This window comes from Pelophylax lessonae (genome assembly GCF_965119305.1).
Source record: "Pelophylax lessonae genome assembly, chromosome: 4".
Classification (NCBI taxonomy): domain Eukaryota; kingdom Metazoa; phylum Chordata; class Amphibia; order Anura; family Ranidae; genus Pelophylax; species Pelophylax lessonae.
The window spans coordinates 500,609,488-500,634,830 of NC_138771.1; the positions used below are offsets into that span (position 1 = coordinate 500,609,488).

A 25,343-nucleotide genomic window follows, 5' to 3' on the forward strand; every position below is an offset into this window, starting at 1 on the left:
CTGTATTGTCTCACTGCTTCCCAAAAGCCATGCTGACCGCATCTTACACTGATGAGGTTTAGTGGACCAGAAACATCTTTATGCAAGCTTTCTTTGGATATAACCTTCTAGTGATGCTTCTGCCTGTTTATTGCCAAGGATTCACCCAGCTAAATATTGTAAGAACTTCCTATGACACTTAGCTCCATCTAGTGGCCAAATGCGGTATTTTCCATTTTTGATCAATGGTTTACATTCAAACAGCACAAGATTACCAATGCCTTGAAAAAATATTCATTCACACCCCTTGACATTTTCCACATTTTGGCATGTTACAACCAAAAATGTAAAGTGGCAAATAATTGTGAAGTAAAAGGTAAATTATAAATGGTTTTCAAAATTTTTTTTTCTAAATAAATATAAGTGTGGCATGCATTTGTATTCAGCCCCCGAGTCAGTACTTTGTAGAGCAACCTTTCTCTGCAATTACAGCTGCAGGTCTTTTTGGGGATGTCTCTACCAGCTTTGCACATCTAGAGAGTGAAATTTTTGCCCATTCTTCTTTGTAAAATAGCTCAAGCTCTGTCAGATTGGATGGAGACCGTCTGTGAACAGCAATTTTCAAGTCTTGCCACAGATTTTCAATTGGATTTAGGTCTGGAATTTGACTGGGCCATTCTAACACATGACTATGCTTTGATCTAAACCATTCCATTGTAGCTCTGGCTGTATGTTTAGGGTCGTTGTCCTGCTTGAAGGTGAACCTCCGCTCCAGTCTCAAGTCTTTTAGAGACTCTTACAGGTTTTCTTCTAAGACTGCCCTGTATTTGGCTCCATCGATCTTCCCATCAACTCTAATCAGCTTCCCTGTCTCTGCTGAAGAAAAGCATCCCCACAACATGATGCTGCCACCACCATGTTTCACGGTGGGGATGGTGTGTACAGGGTGATGTGCAGTGTTCGTTTTCTACCACAATACATAGCGTTTTACTTTTAGGTCAAAAAGTTAAATTTTGGTCTCATCTGACCAGAGCACCTTCTTCCACATGTTTGCTGTGTCCCCCCACATGGCTTCTCACAAACTTCAAATGGGACTTCCTATGGCTTTCTTTCAACAATGACTTTCTTCTAGAGACTCTTCCATTAAGGCCACATTTGTGGAGTGTACGACTAATAGTTGTCCTGTGGACAGATTCTCCCACCTGAGCTGTGGATCTCTGCAGCTCCTCCAGAGTTACTATGGGCCTCTTGGCTGCTTCTCTGATTGATGCTCTCCTTGCCCGGCCTGTCAGTTTAGGTGGACGGCCATGTCTTGGTAGGTTTGCAGGTGTGCCATACTCTTTCCATTTTTGGATGATGGATTGAACAGTTCTCTGTGAGATGTTCAAAGCTTGGGATGTTTTTTTATAACCTAACCCTGCTTTAAACCTTTGCACAACTTTATCCCTGACCTGTCTGGTGTGTTCCTTGGCCTTCATGATGCTGTTTGTTCACTAAGGTTCTCTAACAAACCTCCGAGGGCTTCACAGAACAGCTGTAATTACACTGAGATCAAATTACACACAGGTGGACTCTGTTTACTAATTAGGTGACTTCTGGGTACCACTAGATTTTAGTTAGGGCTATCAGAGTAAAGGGGGCTGAATACAAATGCACACCATACTTTTCAGGTATTTGTTTCTAAAAACATTTTGGAATCCATTTATAATTTTCCTTCCACTTCACAATTATGTGCCACTTTGTGTTGGTCTATAACATAAAATCTCAATACAATACATTTTAGTTGTAACATCACAACAAATGTGGACATTTTCAAGAGGTATGAAGACTTTTTCAAGGCATTGTACAGTCATTTTTTTTTTGTTTGCACGGAAATGTTTGGGCAAATAGCTGTACAATGCTTTTTTATAAAACAATCCCTAAAAGTGTCTTTGTACTCATGATCTTTAATTAAAAACTAATTTTGTAATGGACAACTCTATTTGACCCTATCTAGTTTTAAATTGTAATGGACAACTCTATTTGACCCTATCTACATATTTTATTACAAAGAGACAAAGCATTTTTTAACACACACTCATAGAAATAGCTATTTATTGTATATCACAAGCAAATTGAAAAAAAAAAAAAAATGACTCCAACTCCAGCAAATAGTTGTTTTTTTTAGCTTTTTTTCGAGCTGGAAAAAGCGGGAAGGGTTAGAACCTTGCTTTCTATTGCTATAACTAAAGAGAGATTTTCCAGCCTTACTTTAGGCCAGAAAACAAATTCTCCGGCACTGGAAATCTGCTGACCCTCCCCCATGGAAGGAGTGGGTTACTGTAATGGGGGACACATTGAGCCTGGAAAAGTTTTATCTTTCAACACAAGGGATACCCCAACAAATTTAATGCGGTTTTGTCTCCTTGGCTGGACACCCCTGAGTTTTCACCGGTTGATTTAATTGTAGACAGTATTTTGTGACTGTAACTTCATGTGTTGTGCAATTGTAAATGGAACCAATGCTGGGCATGTACAGTATATCCTGGTACTAATAGGTAACACACATATGCAATGTGGGAACCCTGCGAATCCACTGCGGGTTCCCACATCGCATTCAACTCGCAGGCAGTTCACACTGCAATATGCGAATCGCTGGGGGTGTCAATACAAAAAGTTAACGACACTCCCACATCAGTTCGCATATAGCAGTGAGAACTGTCAATCCGGACATGACTCGGATCGCATAGGTGTGAGGAGGTGTGGGGATCCCACAGGAATGAAACATACATACTTATGTAGCACCCTCCTAGTCAGGTGCTAGGTAAAAACAGTCAAAACCTATGTGCACTCTGTTTATCAGGGAGCAGGATTGGTAGTTAGGTCGGCTCAGTGTGCCCAGTGTGTGATTCATCTGGTCTCAGGGAGTGTCCCCAGCAGGTCCAATGGGGAGGCACGTTGGATGCTGGAGGAAACCTAACGGTACACAGGCTTTGGTACTGTCCCAGTGGGTTGGCACAGAGAGTGGTGCATTATGGGACAGGGTATAAAAAGCCAGGGGCACATGAGGTAGAGGTCTTTGGCGGGAAGCAGAAGGAGGATGCCTCCTCTTCTGCAGCGGTTGATGGTGGTCACAGGCAGTCAGCCTGGTGTACCGGTGTTGTGAGGCTGAACCCAGAGGTCCAGGAAAGCTGACTGAGGAGTTGGGGCACAGGGAGACTCTGGAAAAACAGTATCGTGAGTACAGAGGATCTGGCCCAGGGGTCTGCCAGGAAGGGGACCACTCCGGGTAGTGCAGTCAGTGGACAAGTGTCAGCTAGCCCAGAGAAAGGGGGGTACTAGGGGAGTACCCTGAAGAGAAATACCTTAGAAACACTTATCTCATCTTCATTCAAGTGGCAGGATGAAGCAGCGGCCTGGCCGCATTCTCACATTAAGAGTCCTTAGCATTGTGAATAGTTAACAGTTGGAGTATCCCACTCATCCCTTTTCCCATCCCAATTACAATAAAACCACAAAAACAACCACCCCTGGACTGATCTTCGACTGAGCCAAGAACTTAAAGTGATACGTTTCTGCAAACAGTTGCTACGGGTAACCCAGGGGAATCCCTAAAGTGTAATATCCAGCAGTCCTCTAAGGAGCAGTGCTACATTTGGGGGCTCATCCGGGATATCGCCCTGGGTTACCGGAATGGTTGCGAACGGCAACGGCCGAACAATTTAGTCTAAAAACATCATTCTTCCTTTAGAAATGTGCTGGATTGCTGGAGAGGAGAGTGAGGTCTGCTCTACAGGAAATAGGGAGAGTGGGATGAAGAGTCAAGTTCACAGTGATGGTTGCCAGCGGCAATGGATGGACTTTTATCGGGACTGTAATTTGTGTTCTCAAGAAATGTGCAGGAGAGTTGAAAAGAGAGAGTTGCATCATGCTGTGAAAAAGGACTGTGTCTGCTTAACAGTGGATGGTGCAAATGTGGACGGAGAACATGAGAGCCCAAGGCAAATAGATCTGCAAACAGTTGCTACGGGTAACCCAGGGGAATCCCTAAAGTGTAATATCCAGCAGTCCTCTTAAGGGGAGTGCTACACTTACATTGGTCCAAGCTAGACCAAGGTAACGCTGTAAAAAATTGCCATAGCTAAACTTTAGCCTATATCTGTGTCCTGATTGGGAAAGATTTCTTCCTACTTGGTCACCAGGACACAAAGTAAAGGAAAAGTCATCAATAGAGACCCAATGGCAATAGATACCAGACACAGGTTCTACCCTTCCCTAACATTTTGCCTGGAATTGGGATTTAGTGATAAACTTTCATTCTCAATTACATAAGGAAAGAGACCACAATGCTGCTATTTCTTGAATTTTTATTAGTAACAAGGGTTCAGGGGGTCACACGCAAAACTGTCATTTTTTTTTTTTTTTATATATTCACATGCAGGGAAAATTAGGCATTACGAACCTGTGTCCTGGTGGGGCAACCAGCACACAACAAAACGTACATCGGGGCAACATCTCCTGAGGTGCACATAAGGCAACTGTGTTCAAGATCCTGAAAAAGAGGCAAGTTTTTGCGGCACTGCACTTATTTCCCCTCTAGTACAAATTGCATGTTTAATCTCATTACTAAAGGATTTATCATATGAGAAGCAGCCGTACTTTGCGAACATATTTCTTTACACCTGTGCTGTGACTCAGTGGCCCATAAAGTTGCTGGCATGTAGCGGACCTGACATGAGAACGCCCTGCCAGCTGAGCAGTGTTCTGAGGAGCGCACCATAGGCAGCCAACGGTACCAAAACTTCACCAGTGAACATATTCATGTACCAGGCCTTGCGATAGAAGTACGGAAGGTTGTTTGTGTGGTGGGCGAGAGCTGGGTGTCCGGAAGTCACCCTCTTGGAAGCCTTGCATCTTTGTGACATCTCCAGCGTTTCCCATGAGGACGGTTGCTCACGTAACTGTGGTGTAGTTCCTTCAGGCGGCACTTGGCTTTCGGTTGGAGGAGCTGCGGAGTGGTATGAATTGATTATCAGTATCGGCGGCTTGTCATGGGTGAGCTGTGAGATGGGTGGAGAAGCCTGTGGGGGGCAGGAGACGCTGGCTGAGAGAGGGGCTGTTGGTCCTCTTCTGGCACCAATTTAGTTCGGAAGACATGCAGGATCTCGTCTAACTTATGGTCCATTTTGGACACCTATAACAGAAACACAAACCATGTTTAAATTCTTTTTAAAAACATTTTTGAACGGTTTGTTGTAACATTTTTGTCTGAGCATATACCCATGTTCATTCCAAGCATGTTTTATCAGTAGATAGTTTAGGGAAAAAAACCTGAATGTGTTTTTACCGCTTCAATACCGGGCACTTGTACCCCCTTCCTGCCCAGGCCAATTTTCAGCTTTCAGCACTCTCACACTTTGAATGACAATTGCGTGGTCATGCAACACTGTACCCAAATGAAATTTTTTTATAATTTTTTCACACAAATAGAGCTTTCTTTTGGTCTTATGTAATCACCACTGGAGTTTGACAGAAAATTTAGAAAAAAAAAAGTTATTTGTTTCTGTCAGTAAATTTTGTAAATAAGTAGTTTTTCTCCTTCACTGATGTGCGTTAATGAGGCGGCACTGATAGGCTGCACTGGTGGGCACTGATGAGGTTGCACTAATATGCCGCATTGATGGGCACTGATAGGTGGCACTGATATGCTGCACTGATGAGCACTGATAGGTGGCACTGATGAGCACTGATAGGTGGCACTGATGGGTACTCATAGGTGGCACTTATGGGCAATGATAGGTGGCACAGATATGAGGCACTGATGGGCAGCACTGATGGGCACTGGCTGGTGTCACTGATGGGCACTGCTGGGGCTGCATGATCATCAGTGCCCTTGATTACTTGTACAGGTCTGCCCTGTGAGGAAATGCCATTGATCGGTTCTCCTCGTCTCACAATGACACCGATAAATGGCACTTCCGTGTTTACATGTGACCAGTTGTGATTGGACACAGCTGATCACATGGGTAAAGAGCCACATCATTGGCTCTTTACCATGATTGGGGTCTCGCCGTGTCCTAGTACTGCACACCCCCCGGGTGCCCGATCGCGGTGAGACTGGGCCATATGACGTTGCCCCAGAATGGGAGGTAGGTAAATGCACAGAATGTAACTGACTATTAATATTGTGACAGTGCTGCTCCTTGTCAAAGTGTCAGAAGGGTTAGATGTCACCCAGGATTCTCACTTATGCTGGTTGAGGGTCACTGGGATGCCTGTTCTGAGCAGAGAAAATGGGTCCACATCCTATAAGAAACCAGCATTCTGATTGTGCAGGTGTGCATAGGCCTTTTAGTCAAGGGACTGTCTATCGTTTAGGTCTGGAGAAAAGCTGCTTCAGGAGGAACATGTGGAGAGTGGCTACTCTGACCTCAATGAGAGGCGATCTAATCTGACCAGGCCTTTGCCTGAAGAGAAACTAGAGACAGTGGGGCGGATTTACTAAAGGCAAATAGAATGCAAAATTTGCAGATGTACTCCTTTCCCCCAGAGCTTAGTAAATGCAGTGTAGCTTCACTTTGTAAAGAATACCCAATCAGGTGCAAGGAAAAAAAAAAAAAAGCATTTTTGCATTTTTGTTTGTACATGGCTAGATGATGGAAGCCAGCAGAGCTTTTACCATATTCACTAAGCTCTGGGGGAATTGAGTGCAACTGCACAAAGTACACAGTCCATTTGTCTTTAGTAAATCCCCCCCAGAGTGTAATTAGGTAGGTGCCTGTGCAGCCCAAGTGGGCAGTTTGCTTGTCACAAAGCTGGATGTGATAATGTAGTCAGTCTGTGCGGAGACAAGCTCAGGGACTATGGAGTCCGGATAGCTTGGAGCCTGGAAAAGTTCTGTTTTGTTGTTTTGATGCTGAAAATCCCTGCGAGGGTAACCTTGTGTGAATTTTGGATCTTTACTTTGAAACATAAGTGGGTAAAAGTCCTGAAATATACTTCACTGACTGGACTAAAAGTGATGAAAAGCACTACATTTGAGTGAACCCCCCACAATATCTATTTGTATGTACATCATAGATTGTGGATCCAGGGAATTTCCAATTGCCTTAGGCTGGGGTTTTTGAACAAATATTTGCAGGCTAAAAAAAAATCCATAAATACATGAGCAAAATTTAAGCGAATGAATAAATTTTCTGAGAAAAACCTTCACATCAGAAGCCTCCAATCACATCAGTGGTCCCCTTACAGCCGAGTCCCCATTGCAGTTTCCATCAAAGTCCTACCTTACATCAGAGTCCCCCCTTAGATCAGGGTCCCCATTAGAGTCTTCCCATATATCGGGGTCCCCAATAGAGTCTCCCTTACATCAAAGTTCCTCCTTACATCAGGGTCCCATCAGAGTCCTACCTTACGTCAGAGTCCCCCCTTAGATCAGGGTCCCCATTAGAGTCTTCCCATATATTGGGGTCCCCAATAGAGTCTCCCTTACATCAGAGTTACTCCTTACATCAGGGTCCCATCAGAGTCCTACCTTACGTCAGAGTCCCATCAAAGTCACCCATTAGATCAGTGTCCCTGTAGCGGAATGGACACTGAGAGTGTGGTTTGTGTTGAGAGAGTGAGAACTCTTTCACTTGGGACCATCATATTTCTGAGCAGTGTCCCTCAGGAGATGTTTGGGGATGTATTACAGATGGCTACAAAATGGTAGAAGTGTTTCATAGACCCATGCCAGTGGGGTGGGGTTTGTTATTGTGAATACCTGCATTCCATTGTCCTATTGTCCCTGTCTGCCTTGTAAGCTTATTATGGGATGTGTGTTTGTGTGGGGGATGGCTCAAAGAGGGAGGGGTTTTCGCAGAGTGTAGATCTCTTGCGTTTTTCAATAAACGAGCCATTCTAGTACTTGACTCCCAGCCTATGTGTCGTCTAGTTCTTTGGAGGGAAGGATGGTATAACGCTACCTGGATTGTTGCATGCTGTACCTGCCTATTTGGATTATTACCTGCTTTCCTGTCTACCAGCAGAGACCCTGTAGATTAAACTACTTCTCTACAACAGTACCCATCAGAGTTCCCCTTAGGCTAGGCTCACACCTATGCGTTTTTTTTTTGCCTTTTGCAGTCTGCAGAAAAGCACTAAAGTCCATTTAACATGGTTTCCTATGGTACACGTTTACATCTATGCTTTTTCAGCCGGTGTGTTTTTGGAAAGGGTAAGGGACTTTTTTCCTGCCTTTTGCGTGTAATAGACTTCAAGTGTTGCATTTTTAATGCATTTTTACATGCATTTTGCTTTTTTCGTCTTTAACAAACTGAATATCTGGTTGTTAAGGAGTGGGCTTGGAAGCCGGCTGCCGCTTCACTAACAATCGATGAGTCATCAGCTGTCAGTGGGGTCAGAAAAGGAAAAGGGAACGAGACCCCCCCCTCAAAGCACTTGGTCCCCATGTTGATGGGGACAAGGGCCTCTTCGCCACAACCCTGGCCGGTGGTTGTGGGGGACTGCGGACAGGGGGCTTATTGGAATCTGTAATCCCAGCCCCCAGAGCCCAGCCCCCCCTATGTGAATGATTAGGGGGTACCCCTACTTATTAATCAATAAAAAAAAGTGTAGTATAAAAAAATAACAGTAGACAGTTTTTGACAAGTCTTTTATTTGAAAAACAATGTCCCCCGATGTAGTTTCATTGTCAATTACGCTACCCGCCCCCACTGTCGACCCAAAAATAGAAAAAAACAGGTCCACTCCTGCCGAGGGCCGACAGTGTTACAAGGAGGCGGGGCCACCCAGTGCATCATGATTGACGAAGGATCTACACCCGGGGACATTGTTTTTTTTTTTAAATAAAGGACTTGTCTACTGTAATTTTTTACACTACACATTTTTTTTTTTTGGGTGAATGAGTAGGGGTACAATGTGCCCCATACTCATTCACATGGGGGGGGGGGGTGTTACCTTGCCTTGTGCACTGGTCCAAATCATTTGGTGGATGGGCATTACGGTGTGGGTTGTTTTTCAGAGGTAGGACTTGGCCCCTTAGTTCCAGTGAAGGGAACTCTTAAGGTATCAGCATACCAAGACATTTTGGACAATTTCATGCTCCCAACTTTGTGGGAACAGTTTAGGGATGGCCCCTTCCTGTTCCAACATGACTGCGCACCAGTGCACAAAGCAAGGTCCATAAAGACATGGATGAGCGAGTTTGGGGTGGAGGAACTTGACTGACCTCAACCCCATAGAACACCTTTAGGATGAATTAGTGTGGAGACTGCGTGCCAGGCCTTCTTGTCCAACATCAGTGCCTGACCTCACAAATGCGCTTCTGGAAGAATGGTCAAACATTCCCATAGACACACTCCTAAACCTTGTGGACAGCCTTCCCTGAAGAGTTGAAGTTGTTATAGCTGCAAAGGATGGGCCAACTCAATATTGAACCCTATGGACTAATGCTGGATACACACTATACAATTTTCTTTAGATTGTTTCCTTTAGATTTACCAAAACCATATAATATGAGGTCAGACCTAAACACTTTCAACTTGTATGTAGTTAGGCAGGCCCTTGCACTACACAGATGAAGGTAAATCTAAAGGAAATTTAACAACAAAAGTTGTATAGTGTGTATCCGGCGTAAGACTGGGATGCCAATAAAGTTCATGTGCGTGTAAAGGCAGGCGTCCCAATACTTTTGGTAATATAGTGTATGTTGGTCCTGCTAGCAATCTGGAGCTGTCCTGTGTTCTCTTCCTGTGTTATCTCAAGGAGCCTATTTATCCATCCCTCTAGGTACCCCACTTATTGTGGGACTACTGGGATTAGCCTTTGTATTGTGGAGAATAGGACAAGGAGAGGATCTGAGTAGTTTATCAAAGAAAAGTGGACAGAGCTGACATCACTCAGTTCACCTTATACTTGCTGGATCTTTAAACGGATAAAACATGGGGGAATATGCAAATATTGCAGGGATCTATTGTGAATGTTTTTTGTCCCAATATCTCTTTAAAACAAACCTGTGCCTTGTCCATGCAGGATATGCAGTGCCTCATTTATCAAAGCGAGTGACACAAAATCATTGTTTTTTATTGTTCAGGTTAGATCTGGTTACTATTGGAAACGCGGATAACTCAACAAATTTCAATAAATGTGGAAGAGTGTGTTGCGTTCACCTAGCCCGGCTGTCGGACCTGAACACAGGAGGGTGATTCGGGGACATGCTGCTGAGTGACACAGACATAATTAGAAGAGCTCATTATGTAGAATAAACGAAGGGTCCGCGTTCTGCTGGCCGTCTGGCTGATTCCAAGCCGCCGAGACAATGGCCGCACTCAGCCCGTCCAGCTGCCCAGCGATGCCAGAGCCAGGGGTGCTGCCAAGACAGCAGACTACGTTCCAGCTCACTAGGCCCGGCGAGGCTCCTAAAACACCCAACATGGGAAAGGAGAGGCAGGAGGGGGCACCAGGCGCTGACCCTGTGCTCCCCTCCGTGTGCCAGCCTGGGATTTCAATGGCATTATTCAGGCCTGGGAAAATGTCAGCATTATAAGGGAGGTGCCAAGAAGAAGAAAAAAAAGCTACGGAGGGCAGGGGACGGGAGCGGGGCTCTGCAGAGTGCCAGGCTGAGCAGCCAACAATTACCCTTTTTTATTTAAAAATGCATTCAAGAACAGCTCCAAGAAAGTACAAAAAAATCAGCCTCTGGTTCATTTATGTGTTCTTTCCAAAGTCACAAGATAGTTTTTCAGTTGTCATTACCCAAAATCTGCTGCACACCTGCTCCAATAGTACATACTTACCTTTTTTTACCCTCCTGCTGTTCCAGTCTCTGGCTTAAAGCGGTAGTATCCCACTTTTTGACACTTTTACCTACAGGTAAGCCTATAATAAGGCTTACCTGTAGGTACAAATAATATCTCCTAAACCGGCACGGTTTAGGAGATATTTGCAGTGCATGCAGCCGCTCACGCGAGCGGCGCATACGCTCTGAAGGTCCAGGGGGACCTTCAATTTTGTTTGCCGGGAGCTTGCCGGAAAATCACTCCCGCGCGCATGCGCGGGAGTGACGTCATCGCGGCTCCGGCCAATCATCGCGCCGGAGCCGTCTCTTCCGGCCAATCACCGCGCCGGAGCCGGAAGAGACGGCGAGGGATCATGGCAGCGCCCGCAGCGATGTCCGGGGGTCCGTGTCGGGGGTTCCTTCTAAGGTAGGTTACACATAATGGGCTAGTATGCGATGCATACTAGCTCATTATGCCTTTGTCTTGCAGGTTTGTTTTTTTTTTTAGGGTTTACAACCGCTTTAATGGTTAGCACTTCTGCTTTGCAGCACTGGTGTCCTTAGTTCAAATCCCAGATAAATCACTATCTACATGGAGTTTGCATGTTCTCCTTGCACTTGCATGGGTTTCCTCACAGATTCCAAAGACGTGCTGGTAAGTAATTGGCTTCTATCTAAATTGGCCCTAGTATGTATGCATGTGAGACAGGGATGTTAGATTGTAAGCTCCTTGAAGGCAGGGACTGATGTGAATGTAAAGCTCTGCTGAAATTGGTGGCGCTATATACAGTAAATACCTGTGATAAAAAATAATAATTTAGTTGCTGGGAGAAAACAAAAATACTGCTACTTCAAATATGGGGAGCATATGACTCACACCTCTTCCTCCATTGTGACGGTGCTGGACGCAGACAGAAGCCTACTGGGTCTCCAGCATGTAATCACTAACTGTCCCATTTGCATGTGTAAATTGGGACTTAAGCCCCGTACACACGTACCGATTGTCGGCCGAACAATCGGCCGTCTTTTGTCCAGGGCTGTCCTGTCCGCTGAAAAGTGCAAAAGACTGCACACGAATTTTGTCGGCCAACAACAGCCGACTGCAGAAGTGATGTCATGTGATGGTTAACTTTCCTTGTCTTTTTTCTTTTCTGAGCATGCCCAGTCTTGCAAATCTGCTGTCTGTCGGACGAAATCTGTACTGACTGGCGAACAATCGGCCGTTCTGGTGTTGGCCAACAAAAATTTTAATGCCTGCACGACAGATTCTGTTCGGCCGAAAATGCGCTGTCGGAAGCATCATACTAACAAGCCTACAATCGACCGATCGGTCGTCGGCCGAATATTTACGGCCGACAATCGGTACGTGTGTACGGGGATTTAGGGCCCTTTCACACTCATACAATTTTACTGCGTTCTACCTTGCAAGAAAAATGTTTCCCTTTAAATCATATGGGGCTCTTCACACCACTGCATTGCAGTTGCGGTGCATTTTGAAAAGTCCTGCATGCTGTATCTTTGGTGCGGTTTTGAAAACCGCATCAAAACTGCAGCTTTCCATTGCAATGAATAGAAATCGTGGTAAAAACACGTTTTTGGTGAGTTTTTGAGGCACTTGTCCATTGTTCACGGGTGCAGGCAACCCAAAAAATGCACCAGAAACGCACAGGAAATGCATATGAAACACAGCAAAATTGTGGTACAAACGCATATGCGATTTTGCTACAGAGCAGTGTGAAAGTGCCCCTAAACTGAACAGTTGCTGTGCCCTGCATAGAAATCCGCCTAATTTCCTCCCTAATTTCCTATTCAATTGGAGCTGTGAAACTCCTCCTAAAGCACTATATTTATGTTCAATCAATCACCCACCATTACCTTTTCCTCGAGACGCATGAGCCTCGCCCCAACTGTGTAGTATCCCTTATCGACTCCTTTCTCTGCAGAGAAATGCAAAATTGTTATCAGTCTAACGCAACTAAGGTAAAAGTAACAAAGAAACACAATGCAACATCAATGAGACTTTACAATAGGAAGATTTCCATTAAAGCTGAACTCCAGGCAAATAGCTACATACACGGGGGCCTGTCCTGGCTATGGAGGAGTGAGGACGTGCATCTCCTCAGCTCCGTATCCACCGCTGCCTTTTACACAGCACCACAGGGAATCAGTAGAAGAAAAGCGCATTGCCTCATTTACTGAACGCGGCAAAACATTTGCTCCCAGTCTATTGGAAGCGAGTACAAGTACCTGGCCGGGAGGAGTGGATCCGCAAGCTTAATGAAATAAGGGAAGCAACTCGTAGAGGTACCTGTAACCGCTTCCCCAGCATTTGGTAATCTTGGCTGGACTTCATTTATGACCCAAGATAGGTGTCCTCCAGTTTAGATCTGGCATTGCTGGAATTGGCAGAACCATCACTTAGACCAGTGGTCCTCAACCCTGGCCTACAGGGCCCACTAACAGGCCAGATTTTCAAGATAACTGAAATACATCCCAGGTGATATCATTTGCTGCTCAGTGATTGCAGTACTCTAGTCTGCATCTCCCCAACGTAATACCTAAAATCTGGCCTGTTAGTGGGCCCTGTAGGCCAGGGTTGAGGACCACTGACTTAGACAACGTATTGAGCCTCAGCAGTGAGACCGAGGTCACTTTTTATGGTGGACGTGATACTTCCCCATTTCCATGCAAATTTCTTCCCTATAGGATGTTGGGCTTGGTGTGGATGAGGGCACTGGTTGTGAGAACTAAGGTATGTTACTGTTCTTTTTTTCCTTCTCTCTTTCCTTTTTCTTGAACAATGAATACGTTTCTCTTGTTTTTGGAATCCGGTTTAAGTACTACTTAATAATGCACCAGCCTGACAGGAAGTCTCAGTGTTTTGCCACTGAGGGGGAGGCCTCCTCTCCTGAGGGTGGCACTTCTTCTCCCCATTGGTGTTTATGTTACGCCTCAGGGTGGCGTCGGTGCTGGTGGTATGCTTGGGGAGGGGGGGGGGGGGGGGGGGTAGACGGAAGCACATTTGCACCCTGCCCCTAGCATCTGGGCCGGCCGGGCTACTCTGTAGTTAATTTAGCACTCCTATTAGAATATGCTGGCCTAGTTACATGGTTAGTCAGGTTGAAAAAAGGCACAGGTTCATCTAGCTTAACCAATAAAAAACAAAAAACAAAAAACTCAACCATACAATCCCATATACACAATCCTATACCTGCAGTTGATCCAGAGGAATGCAAAAAACCCCATCAAAGCATTATCCAATGTGCTACAGAAGGGGAAAAAATTCCTTCCCGATCCACCGAGAGGCAATCGGATATTCCCTGGATCAACCTTACCTATGAATATTAGTACCCATTTATATTATGTACACCTAGGAAAGAATCCAGGCCTTTTTTTAAAGCAATCTAGTGAGCTGGCCAGAACCACCTCTGGAGGGAGTCTATTCCACATTTTCACAGCTCTTACGGTGAGGAAACCTTTCCGTATTTGGAGACGAAATATCTTTTCCTCTAGACGTAAAGAGTGCCCCCTTGTCCTCTGTGATGACCTTTGAGTAAATACCTCAACACCAAGTTCACTATATGGACCCCTTATGTATTTCAGTGGCGGAGCTAGACTTTTGAAACAGGGGTGGCAAAGGGGTGGCAAGGTATTATTTTGGGGGGTCAATATACATGCGTGTGTGTATATGTATGTATGTATATATATATATATATATATATATATATATATACACATACACACAAACACACACATATACATATACACACACACTTTTATAAATAAATGTAAACAAACATTCTAAGCGGTATTAAAACATTTTTAATTAAATAAACAATTATCAAAGTAAACATTATTCTTTTAAGGCCACACACCGATCACAGGGCTCTGCTCTAAAGGGGGATCTATGGCATATATCCCCCTTTACAGCAGGCTAGGGCAGGTCGCCCATAGATCCTCCTTTACAGCAGGCCAGGGTGAGGTGAGGTCCCCTATATAGATCCCCCCCTTACAGCAGGCCAGGGTCCTCCCCCAGACAGTCCCTCTCAGTCTCCGCACCGACAGGATTGGGTTTGGGAGCTGAGCAGCCAGGGGCAGAAAGCAGCAGACACAGCGGCGGCGGCCATGGCAGAAGCACTGCACGAGGGCGATTAGGGTGTGCCTAGGCACACCCCGTGCGCACGCCTATGAGTAGGGCTGCACAATATTGCCCCCCATCAATGTAGGGACCAACATGCCCCCCCCCCATCAATTGACGATGTAGTAACCAGCATCCCAACCCATCAATGTAGTGAATTTGCATCGCATTCGGACACAACTCACACAGGAACCTTTTTTGGGTCCGCAGCAGAATCAGATCTCATGGGTGTTCACACCTATGCGATCCGATTCATGTCCAAACTGACAGTTCGCACTGCGATATGCCAACTGATCTGGGGGGGTCATTAACTTTGTATTGACAGCCCCAGTGTTTTGCATATGGCAGTGTGAACTGTCTTAGAGTTGAATGTGATGTGGGAACCCGCAGTGGATTTGCAGGGTTCCCGCATCGCATATGTGTGGACCGAGACTAATTGATTATGTTTTTGTAGGGGGGGGGAGTGCACTTTGTACAAAATGACTTTATTACCTCAGCTATGTACATGCTAATGAAACATTTAGTGCTGGTTCACACTGGTGCGATGGAAGACATTGCATGTGATTCGGGGGGCGCACTGCTATGCAAATCACATGCAATGTCTTTGCGATGCAAATTCAGCCATATAGATTGTATGGCTGAATTCGCATCGCATTTGGACCAAAGTCATGCAGGACCCTTTTTTTGGTCTGCACCAACATCAGATTGCATGGGTGTTCACACCTAATGCGATCCGATTCCTGTCAGAATTGACAGTTCACACTGCGATATGCAAACTAATCTGGGGGTATCGTTACCTTTTGTATTGACATTCCCAGCAATTCGCATATGGCTGCGAGTCGGGTGCAATGTGGGAACCCGCAGTGGATTTTCAGGAGGAGTTATGGTTTCCTTTCCAAGTGTCGGTTCACATTGCACATTGGTGTGATGCGGTAACCCTGCAAATCCACTGCGGGTTCCCGCATTGCACCCAACTCACAGACAGTTCACACTGCCATATGCAAATCGCTGGGAGTGTCAATACAAAGGTAACGATACCCCCAGATTAATTCACATATTGCAGTGCAAACTGTCAGTTCAGGCAGAAATGGAATCGCATACGTGTGAACACCCACGCGATCTGATTCTGGGGCAGACCAAAAAAGGGTCTTGAATGACTTTGGTCCAAATGCAATGCAAATTCAGCCATGCAATCTGTACAATCTGTATGGCTGAATTCGCATTGCAAAGACATCGCATGTGATTTGCACAGCAGTGTGGTGCGAATCACATGCAATGTCTTCCATCGCACCAGTGTAAATCTAAGTGTCTGTAAAAAAAAAAGTTGAAGTCCTGGAAGCATTAGACATGTATTAACATCTCTGTTTTCAGTCAAGAAATCAACTTCGAACACCACAATTCCTGCCAGTGACAAAAATGTTTTACACTGTCTGACCTGCTGCTGCTCTGGCTCTGCACACAGGTCAGGGTGGATGGGTGGGTGGGTGGCTGGCTCCTCCGAGACCTCTTCCACTCTCTTCACTCTGCACTCTCTCTGTCTGCAGCATCCAGCGATCTTCTGGCTGACCTGTCCCCCACGGCATGGATGTGTGGCCCCGCCCCTCAGCTGAATTCTTCAGGGAGGAGAGGTGGCCGGAGCGCCTGTCACTATTATCATCCCCACAGCTCCATTAAAGCACTCTGATCCCGGCCAGCACCTGACTCCTCTCCTATAGCCGCATTCACCGCCGGCAAGGATCCATTCTTCACTGCATTATTGGAGCACAGATGTCCTCCATTCTGCAGTGCGAGCTGTGTGGGCACCTCCAGGGACAGACTGCTGAGCCTCTTATGGGGCCCCCCCTCTGACGCCGCACGAATGGTCAGTCCGCCCCTGCACAGTACAGTCACAGAGAACTTGCTGCAAGGCGCCCTCTCGTTCAGCTAATGTTATGGGTATAAGCGAGCGCAAGCGGGGTGGCAACAGGGGTGGCAAGGATGTCGTCTGGGGTGTCAATTGCCACCCCAGCTAGCCCTCTGGCTCCGCCACTGATGTATTTATACATGTTGATCATATCCCCCCTAATCTCCTCTTCTCAAGAGAGAATAAATTCGGTTCCTCTAATCTTTTCTCATAGCTGAGCTCCTCCATGCATCAGTTTGGTTGCCCTTCTCTGCACTTTCTCCAGTTCCCCGATATCCTGGTGCCCAAAACTGAACTGCTTATTCCAGATGAGGTATTACTAATGATTTGTGGGCCGTCTTCTCAATATTTTTTATTTTTTTTGGATTCATGTATATACACACTATTTGGTGACAGAATCAAGGGGGCCCCACTGCTATACAACTGTTGTCCCTCCTTTTATACTCTTGTTTACTACTTCACATTTAGTACATGTCCTTGAAACCCATGTTTTGCATTATTGGAAATGTTGATATGACATGTTACTTTGTCTTAAATAAAGATCTATCTATATACAGGGCTTTTTTTCAGCGGGAACGTGGGGGAACGCAGTTCCGGCACCTCCAGCACTGACTGCTTGTAGTTGCAAGGGGTGCTGGGGTATGCTGTAGGGTCTATTGATTGCGGGATCCATTCTAGCTGGAGGTGATCTTATTTTGCAGGGGGGTCTATTGTTGCTGAGGAGGTCTATTATTGCTGGTGGGGGGACCTACTGTTGCTGGGGGTAGGTCTTATATTGCGGATCCGTTGTTGCTGGGAGAGATCTACTTTTGAGAGAGGGGTCTATTGTTGCTGGCTAACAGACAGTCTATTGATGCTAGGGGGGAAAATATTGTTGCGGGTTTTCTGTTGTTGTTAGGGGGATCTATTGTTCCTGGCAGGGGGCCCTATTGTTACTGGCTGCAGGGGATCTATTTTACTGCTTTTCTTGTTATTACCAAATTCTATACAAATTACTTAGCAAAACTAAATGATACTTAGTTCTGTATTCTCTAAAAGGGCAGTACTCAGAGTTGGGTAGGGGGATTAGACCCAAGGAATGGTGCTTGGAGATGTCTGGGGGCAGAGAAGGGGGAGTTCCTGCTCCTATTCTCTGAGAAAATCTAACCGCCGCAAATGTAACTACCGTGAGAAATCCATACCCTCCGTAGGTGCATCGGAAGTGACGAGGGTATGGTTTTCTCACGGGTATGGTTTTTTTCACGGAACACCGGCTTTAAACTTCTCCACAACAGTATCTCGAACCTGCCTGGTGTGTTCCTTGTTCTTCATGATGCTCTCTGCACTTTAAACAGACCTCTGAGACTATCACAGTGCAGGTGCATTTATACGGAGACTTGATTACACACAGGTGGATTCTATTTATCATCATTAGTCATTTACGTAGGTCAACATTGGATCATTCAGAGATGCTCACTGAACTTCTGGAGAGAGTTTGCTGCACTGAAAGTAAAGGGGCTGAATAATTTTGCACGCCCAATTTTTCAGTTTTTTATTTGTTAACAAAGTTTGAAATATCCAATAAATTTCGTTCCACTTCATGATTGTGTCCCACTTGTTGTTGATTCTTCACAAAAAATTATATATATATATATAATAGCTACATACACAGAAAACACATGAAATACACATAAAATACAAGTACTGGAATGTTTTCTCTGCTCAGGATTTATATTTCAGCCCAACCAGTCCTGAGATTTACACAGCTCTGGCACACAACACAGCCCTTTATAGTGGGGAAGAGGATCTTAATTTTCTTCCTCTGTTACAGCTAAAAGATATCTAAACACAAGTACAAAAATGTAATAAATTGCAGCTTACCAGTCCTTACATGTGGCAGCTGCTATAGCTTTCTTTTTTCGGGCTTAGAACTTTTTCAGCAAGTATAGGAAACGCCTGCTGTTTTTTCCCCAGAGATGAAGTGTGATTGACGCTAAATGTGAGCTGAACTGAGAGTACACTAACAGTCTTACCTGTTTTCCAAGTGATCTTTTGTAAGCGAATAATTTCCGTCTCACCATGTAAGGGAGATGAATAGAGAAAGATCCTATCGCAGTCCTACTCAGTAAAGTAGCATAGGATGACAACTATGGCTCCCTTCATAGTTACAGTGAAGGAGTGAGCATAGCCATACAAGAACCAGTAGTATTTTTGCCATATCACCAGGTGAAAATAAAAAAAAGCCAGCTAAAAGAAAACGAATGCAGCCACCACATCTAAGGACTGGTAAGCTAAATATTAAATTTTGTTCTTGAGTTTAGATACACCTTAAAGCGGTTGTATCCCGCTTTTTGACACTTTTACCTACAGGTAAGCCTATAATAAGGCTTACCTGTAGGTACAAATAATATCTCCTAAACCGGCACGGTTTAGGAGATATTTACAGTGCATGCAGCCGCTCGCGCGAGCGGCGCATGCGCTCTGAAGGTCCGGGGGGACCTTCAATTAACTTGCCGGGAGCTTGCCGGAAAAATCACTCCCGCGCGCATGCGCGGGAGTGACGTCATCGCGGCTCCGGCCAATCAGCGCGCTGGAGCCGTCTCTTTCGGCCAATCAGCGCGCCGGAGCCGCCGAACCCGGAAGAGACGACGAGGGATCATGGCAGCGCCCGCATCGATGTCCGGGGGTCCGTGTCGGGGCTTCGTTTTAAGGTAAGTTAAACATAATGGGCTAGTATGCGATGCATACTAGCTCATTATGCCTTTGTCTTGCAGGTTTTTTTTTTTTTTTTTTTTAATAGGGTTTACAACCGCTTTAAGTAACACATGTCTAGTCCTTTCCCCAGCCTGTGACTGGACAAAGAAAAGAGAAGCAGCAGACCGATGAGCTCATCTTTCTGATCTCTCCTACTATCAGCATTCCCTGTGTTAGCATACAGTATGAGCACTGCAGCACAACTGTTTGGATCCTTGTGCTGGTTCTCTGCTGTACAGGGACTGCTAGAGGGTGATATGAAGTCAAATTCAAATACTTTCACTATTGTATTAAAAAAACCTAATGAGATATTAATAAATTCAGACCTGTATGTCTTTGTGTTTTTTTTTTATCTGCCTGGAGTTCTGCTTTAAAGATTATACAAAAAGTACTGACCATCAAAAGTGTGCAACAAAGAGCAACACAAACCAGCTGCAAACACACACTGGATTATTCATTTATTCAGCAGCGAACAATCAGTCGGAAAGTAATTTGCCACTTTATCCCTGACAAATGTTCACTTAGGCTTCTTAGGCAATGCTTACTGCCCTCTGAAAAGCAATTCACATTGGATGGCTTTTCAGACAGTGATATAGCAGTGGTTGACAGGTGCTCAGGAGGTGCTCCTGTCATCTCCTAAATGTCCGTTTTTTTTTTCTTAATCCCAAGGGGGATTTTTGTAGTAACAAATGACACCAAATCCGCGAGCCAAGCGTTTGGCTCATGGTTGCAGTGCGCTCCGACTGAACTGATTGACCTGTCAAATTCTGCAGCCCGAGTTAAAAATGGTGAGGCCACGATGCTTTGCTTCTGCATGTGTACAGCCCTGTCAAGCTGTAATGTTAGCATTTTGATGGGTGTCCAGGGGCTAAGGCAGACCATAGATTATGCAATTTTCTTTTCCTTCCCTCCAAAAGTGCTATTTTATTCTGCCGGCAGAACACAATGATTAGTGTTGCCGGCTAACCCAGTCGATCAATAGAGAACATGGTGTACAACCAGGGTGCCCATACATAGATCGAAATTCGTCCGATCCCTGCCAGGGCCGGATCTAGCCTAATGTGGGGTACAGAAAAAATGGCAGAGGATGGGAGGTCAGCAAGGCAGAGGACAGGGTCAGCAGTTTGTAGGGCAGTATATAGGGGCTATTAGTTTGTAGTACAGTGTACAGGTGTCAGCAAGGCAAAGGACAGGGGTCAGAAGGGCAACGTAAAGGGGTCCGCAGGGTGGAACACAGGATTCAGCATGGCAGTGTACAGGGGTCAGCATGGCAGTGTACAGGAGTCAGCATGGCAGTGTACAGGGGTCAGCATGGCATTGTACAGGAGTCAGCATGGCAGTGTACAGGGGTCAGCATGGCAGTGTACAGGAGTCAGCATGGCAGTGTACAGGGGTCAGCATGGCAGTGTACACGAGTCAGCATGGCAGTGTACAGGGGTCAACATGGCAGTGCACAGGAGTCAGCATGACAGTCTACAGGATTCAGCATGGCAGTGTACAGGGGTCGGGCATGGCAGTGCACAGGAGTCAGCATGACAGTGTACAGGGGTCAGCATGACAGTGTACAGGGGTCAGCATGGCAGTGTACAGGAGTCAGCATGACAGTCTACAGGATTCAGCATGGCAGTGTACAGGGGTTGGCATGACAGTGTACAGGGGTCAGCATGGCAGTGTACAGGGGTCGGCGTGACAGCGTACAGGGGTCGGCATGGCAGTGTACCAGATTCAACATGGCACTGTACAGGGGTCAGCATGGCAGTGTACAGCAATCAGCATGGCAGTGTACAGGGGTCGGCATGGCAGTGTACAGGTGTCGGCATGGCAGTGTACAGGATTCAGCATGACAGTATACAGGGGTCAGCATGGCAGTGTACAGGGGTCGGCATGGCAGTGTACAGGGGTCGGCATGGCAGTGTACAGGGGTCGGCATGGCAGTGTACAGGCGTCGGCATGGCAGTGTACAGGGGTCGGCATGGCAGTGTACAGGGGTCGGCATGGCAGTATACAGGGGTCGGCATGGCAGTATACAGAGGTCAGCATGGCAGCGTACAGGGGTCGGCATGGCAGTATACAGAGGTCAGCATGGCAGTGTACAGGGGTCGGCATGGCAGTGTACAGGGGTCGGCATGGCAGTATACAGGGGTCGGCATGGCAGTATACAGAGGTCAGCATGGCAGCGTACAGGGGTCAGCAGAGATTTTTTAAAGGGGCAAGTGAAATCTGCTGGGGTTTAGCCCACCCCAGCACCCCCCTTGATCTGACCATGGTTCCTGCTGAACCAGCCTAATTTCAAACCACATATGGCCTGCTTTACCACCATATTGTGCTTGGTTTGCTGTTTCCCCAGCTACAATTGGATTGGATGCATGTGCTGTTTAGTCAACAATTTTCCACCCAGCTCCTTTGTTGGTTGGTTGGGAGGCAGCTGACAGGGCCACCACCCACTGACTACATTTTTGCTCGTTCATGAGAAACTGGCCAAAATTTGCTCTTTCTATGGCCAGCTTTAGTCTGCAGTTGGCATTGCCTATAAAAATATGCTACCATCCTTCAGGAATGAAAGATAAATGAAGACATTATTAGGTGAGTATTGAGGGGGGGGGGGGGTTGCTGTGATCTCTGTAACAAATACCTGGAGGTATTACACTGAAACATTACTGAATATGCTGCACTTAACATTAAGATATACAGTATATCTGATGACAGGTCCACTTTCATAAGTCTGCCCCATACGAATAGATATTGGTAGTTTATATGGAGAGGTGCGCATTACCTGGCAGAAAAAGGCCTGGCTTCCCTAAGGAATGATCCAATCTGTAGAGAGGAGCAAGAGAAAATGTCATCATCATCATTAATATTATATCACTAATTCTCTTACTAATACTTTTTGTAGCTCCAATATTTCTGCAGTTTGTTCAAAGTAAATATTTCCTAAGAAAAAGCTTTAATTGCTGAACTCTCCCTGAAAATACTGCCCTGGCTGATCATCTGTCTTCCAGTGCTGTGAAGCCTAATAACAGTGGTGGATACAGAAAAAAGTTGTGCTGCCCATCTGCCAACTCCTGCCTTCTCTTCTCTTCTAAAGAACCCATATTACTACTTTCCCACAATGCATCTCATTCTGTGAACGAGTGAAAAATCCTGTTACTTACACATTTCCAAAGTTTCACTCCTGCAAATTCTGCTTCAAAGCAAGCTACATCTGCTGTGCAATCTATTTAGCTAACCCAAGGTGCTTAGACAACCCTTTGTCATGTACTGTTTATTTGTAGAACAAGGATCTTATATATACAGTACATAGAAAAAAAAATTAAGATATAAAACAGTTCAAAAACATATAAGCATAAATATACCCCTGCCATGACGGAAAAAAGAATGTCATCACAAAGACTGCATCAGCGGTGGGTGGTTCTTGTAAGGACACGTAAATGCCAATCAATGCAGTGCTACTTTGAGCTAAGGTGTGATGACACCATCCTCAATAGGCGGGTTCATGACAGCCTGGGCTCTACGGATTGACAAAAAGGACGTACTATGAAGGCGGCTCAGAATTTACCTGCTAATTTTATTTTTCCTATTTATACTTTTGATTTGAATGAAAAAAAGCTAAAATAAATCTACAAAAAACTTTAAATAAATCCACAGCCATAATGATGATTATAATAGCTGATGATTTATCTTTCTGACCATGAAATAGTGATTCCACTCTCACTTTTTGTAGACTGACACTGAATTTTTCATCCCCCTCTGTCCCCGGGTGGGGATTTTGAGCCCTCTGCATACACACACCCTCTGTATGAATATTTCAGTCCTTTACCTCCTCTGCAGTTCCTTGATGCGCACCATCATATTCAGGTGTCCCTGGGAATATTGTTCAATAACATCCCGGACGTCGTATGGCTTCCGAGCTTGCTGGGAGGGTGGATGAAGTGGTCAGGAAAAGATTAAAGGCAGATGATACAACTTTGCCATTTACCCTTGTGCCTAGTTTTCTATTTAGAAAAATATAAATACTGCATAGCAGATTATGTGCCAATGTCAGCTATATCTGGTCATTCTGGTCAGTCGAGTTCATTCTTTATAGTCAGATACACTTACCGAACCGGGTTGGAACTTTATTAACTTATTGTGGCTAGTTAGATCAATGTAGAGTCAGCCACACACATTGTACCCCAACAGTACCCTCTTCTTTAGATCTAGATATGGGGGTTGATTTACTAAAAGTGGAAAGTGCAAAATCTGGTCCAGCTGTTCATGGTAGCCAATCAGCTTCTATCTTCAGCTTGTTCAATTAAACTTTGACAATAAGCCCACGTTCATATTGGTCCGATTTGACATGCGATTCAACATGTCAAATCTGAGCCAGTTGCCGGCAATGGCACCATCCAAATCCGACATTGCGGCGCTGCACCGATTCCCAAAAGTAGGTTCTGCACTAATTTTGGTGACTTTGGGGGGCGAGTTCAATAGACATCTGTGCAGGAACCCGCCCAGATGTCTGTGAAATCGCCCCCGAAGTCGGACTGAAAATGCCGGTTTGAAATCATGCCAGTTCAGCTGAACTCACACAATTTCAAACCGGCCTCAGTGTAAACCTTGGCTAATTCCTAGAAGATGATCAGTTCCTGTGCAGAGCTGCACCAGGTTTTGCACTCTCCAGTTTTATTAAATCAACCCTACAGTGATTTAGATGGCTATTACAGTGATCAGGTGATCAGGAGCCAGTCTTACCGGCATCCAATTGTTACTCTGAGACCACAAACTGCTGGTGACACCTTGGCCTCCATGCTAGGGGTAACTGCAAAGCCATGAATGAATGAAAGCCCACTTCCTTAATGCTCCCAAACCCTGATTGCACCCTGGTTAAGAAAAGTTGTTACTTACCTGGAATTTTCTGCGGGCAACAAAATACTGCATTCTCCGCATGACCTTCACTGCTGTCCTGTGAGCTTCTGTCAACCTGTGGGAAAGAGTGTGACAGTTCACAAATAATGCAGGACTCCAAACATAGAGCAAGCACACTGACTCAACACAGATACTCAGAGGACTACTCGTACACTGCATGTATACTCAGAGGACTACTCGTACGCTGCATGTATACTCAGAGGACTACTCGTACTGTACACTGCATGTATACTCAGAGGACTACTCGTACGCTGCATGTATACTCAGAGGACTACTCGTACTGTACACTGCATGTATACTCAGAGGACTACTCGTACTGTACACTGCATGTATACTCAGGGGATTACTCATACACTGCATGTATACTCAGAGGACTACTTGTACTGTACACTGCATGTATACTCAGGGGATTACTCGTACACTGCATGTATACTCAGAGGACTACTCGTACTGTACACTGCATGTATACTCAGGGGATTACTCGTACTGTACACTGCATGTATACTTAGGGGATTACTCGTACACTGCATGTATACTCAGAGGACTACTCGTACTGTACACTGCATGTATACTCAGAGGACTACTCGTACTGTACACTGCATGTATACTCAGGGGATTACTCGTACTGTACACTGCATGTATACTTAGGGGATTACTCGTACACTGCATGTATACTCAGAGGACTACTCGTACTGTACACTGCATGTATACTCAGGGGATTACTCGTACTGTACACTGTATGTATACTTAGGGGATTACTCATACACTGCATGTATACTCAGAGGACTACTCGTACTGTACACTGCATGTATACTCAGAGGACTACTCGTACTGTACACTGCATGTATACTCAGGGGATTACTCGTACTGTACACTGCATGTATACTTAGGGGATTACTCGTACACTGCATGTATACTCAGAGGAC

General features: G+C 45.4%; 1 protein-coding gene across 4 annotated transcripts in view; it reads right to left on the bottom strand.

Annotated features, from left to right (window-relative positions):
• Positions 1-4,351: 4,351 nt before the first annotated feature.
• Positions 4,352-25,343, bottom strand: part of LOC309553869 (potassium voltage-gated channel subfamily KQT member 1-like) — a 137,190-nt gene continuing 116,198 nt past the window's right edge. For all 4 annotated transcript variants that reach the window (XM_082255351.1, XM_082255348.1, XM_082255349.1 and 1 more), the window contains 5 exons: positions 24,397-24,472; positions 23,330-23,424; positions 22,286-22,326; positions 12,614-12,675; positions 4,352-5,152 (listed from right to left, as the gene is read on the bottom strand). In XM_082255351.1, the coding sequence (XP_082111477.1) occupies positions 4,991-5,152; positions 12,614-12,675; positions 22,286-22,326; positions 23,330-23,424; positions 24,397-24,472 (436 nt within the window). In that variant the 3' untranslated portion in view covers positions 4,352-4,990. The remainder of the gene's footprint in view (positions 5,153-12,613; positions 12,676-22,285; positions 22,327-23,329; positions 23,425-24,396; positions 24,473-25,343) is intronic.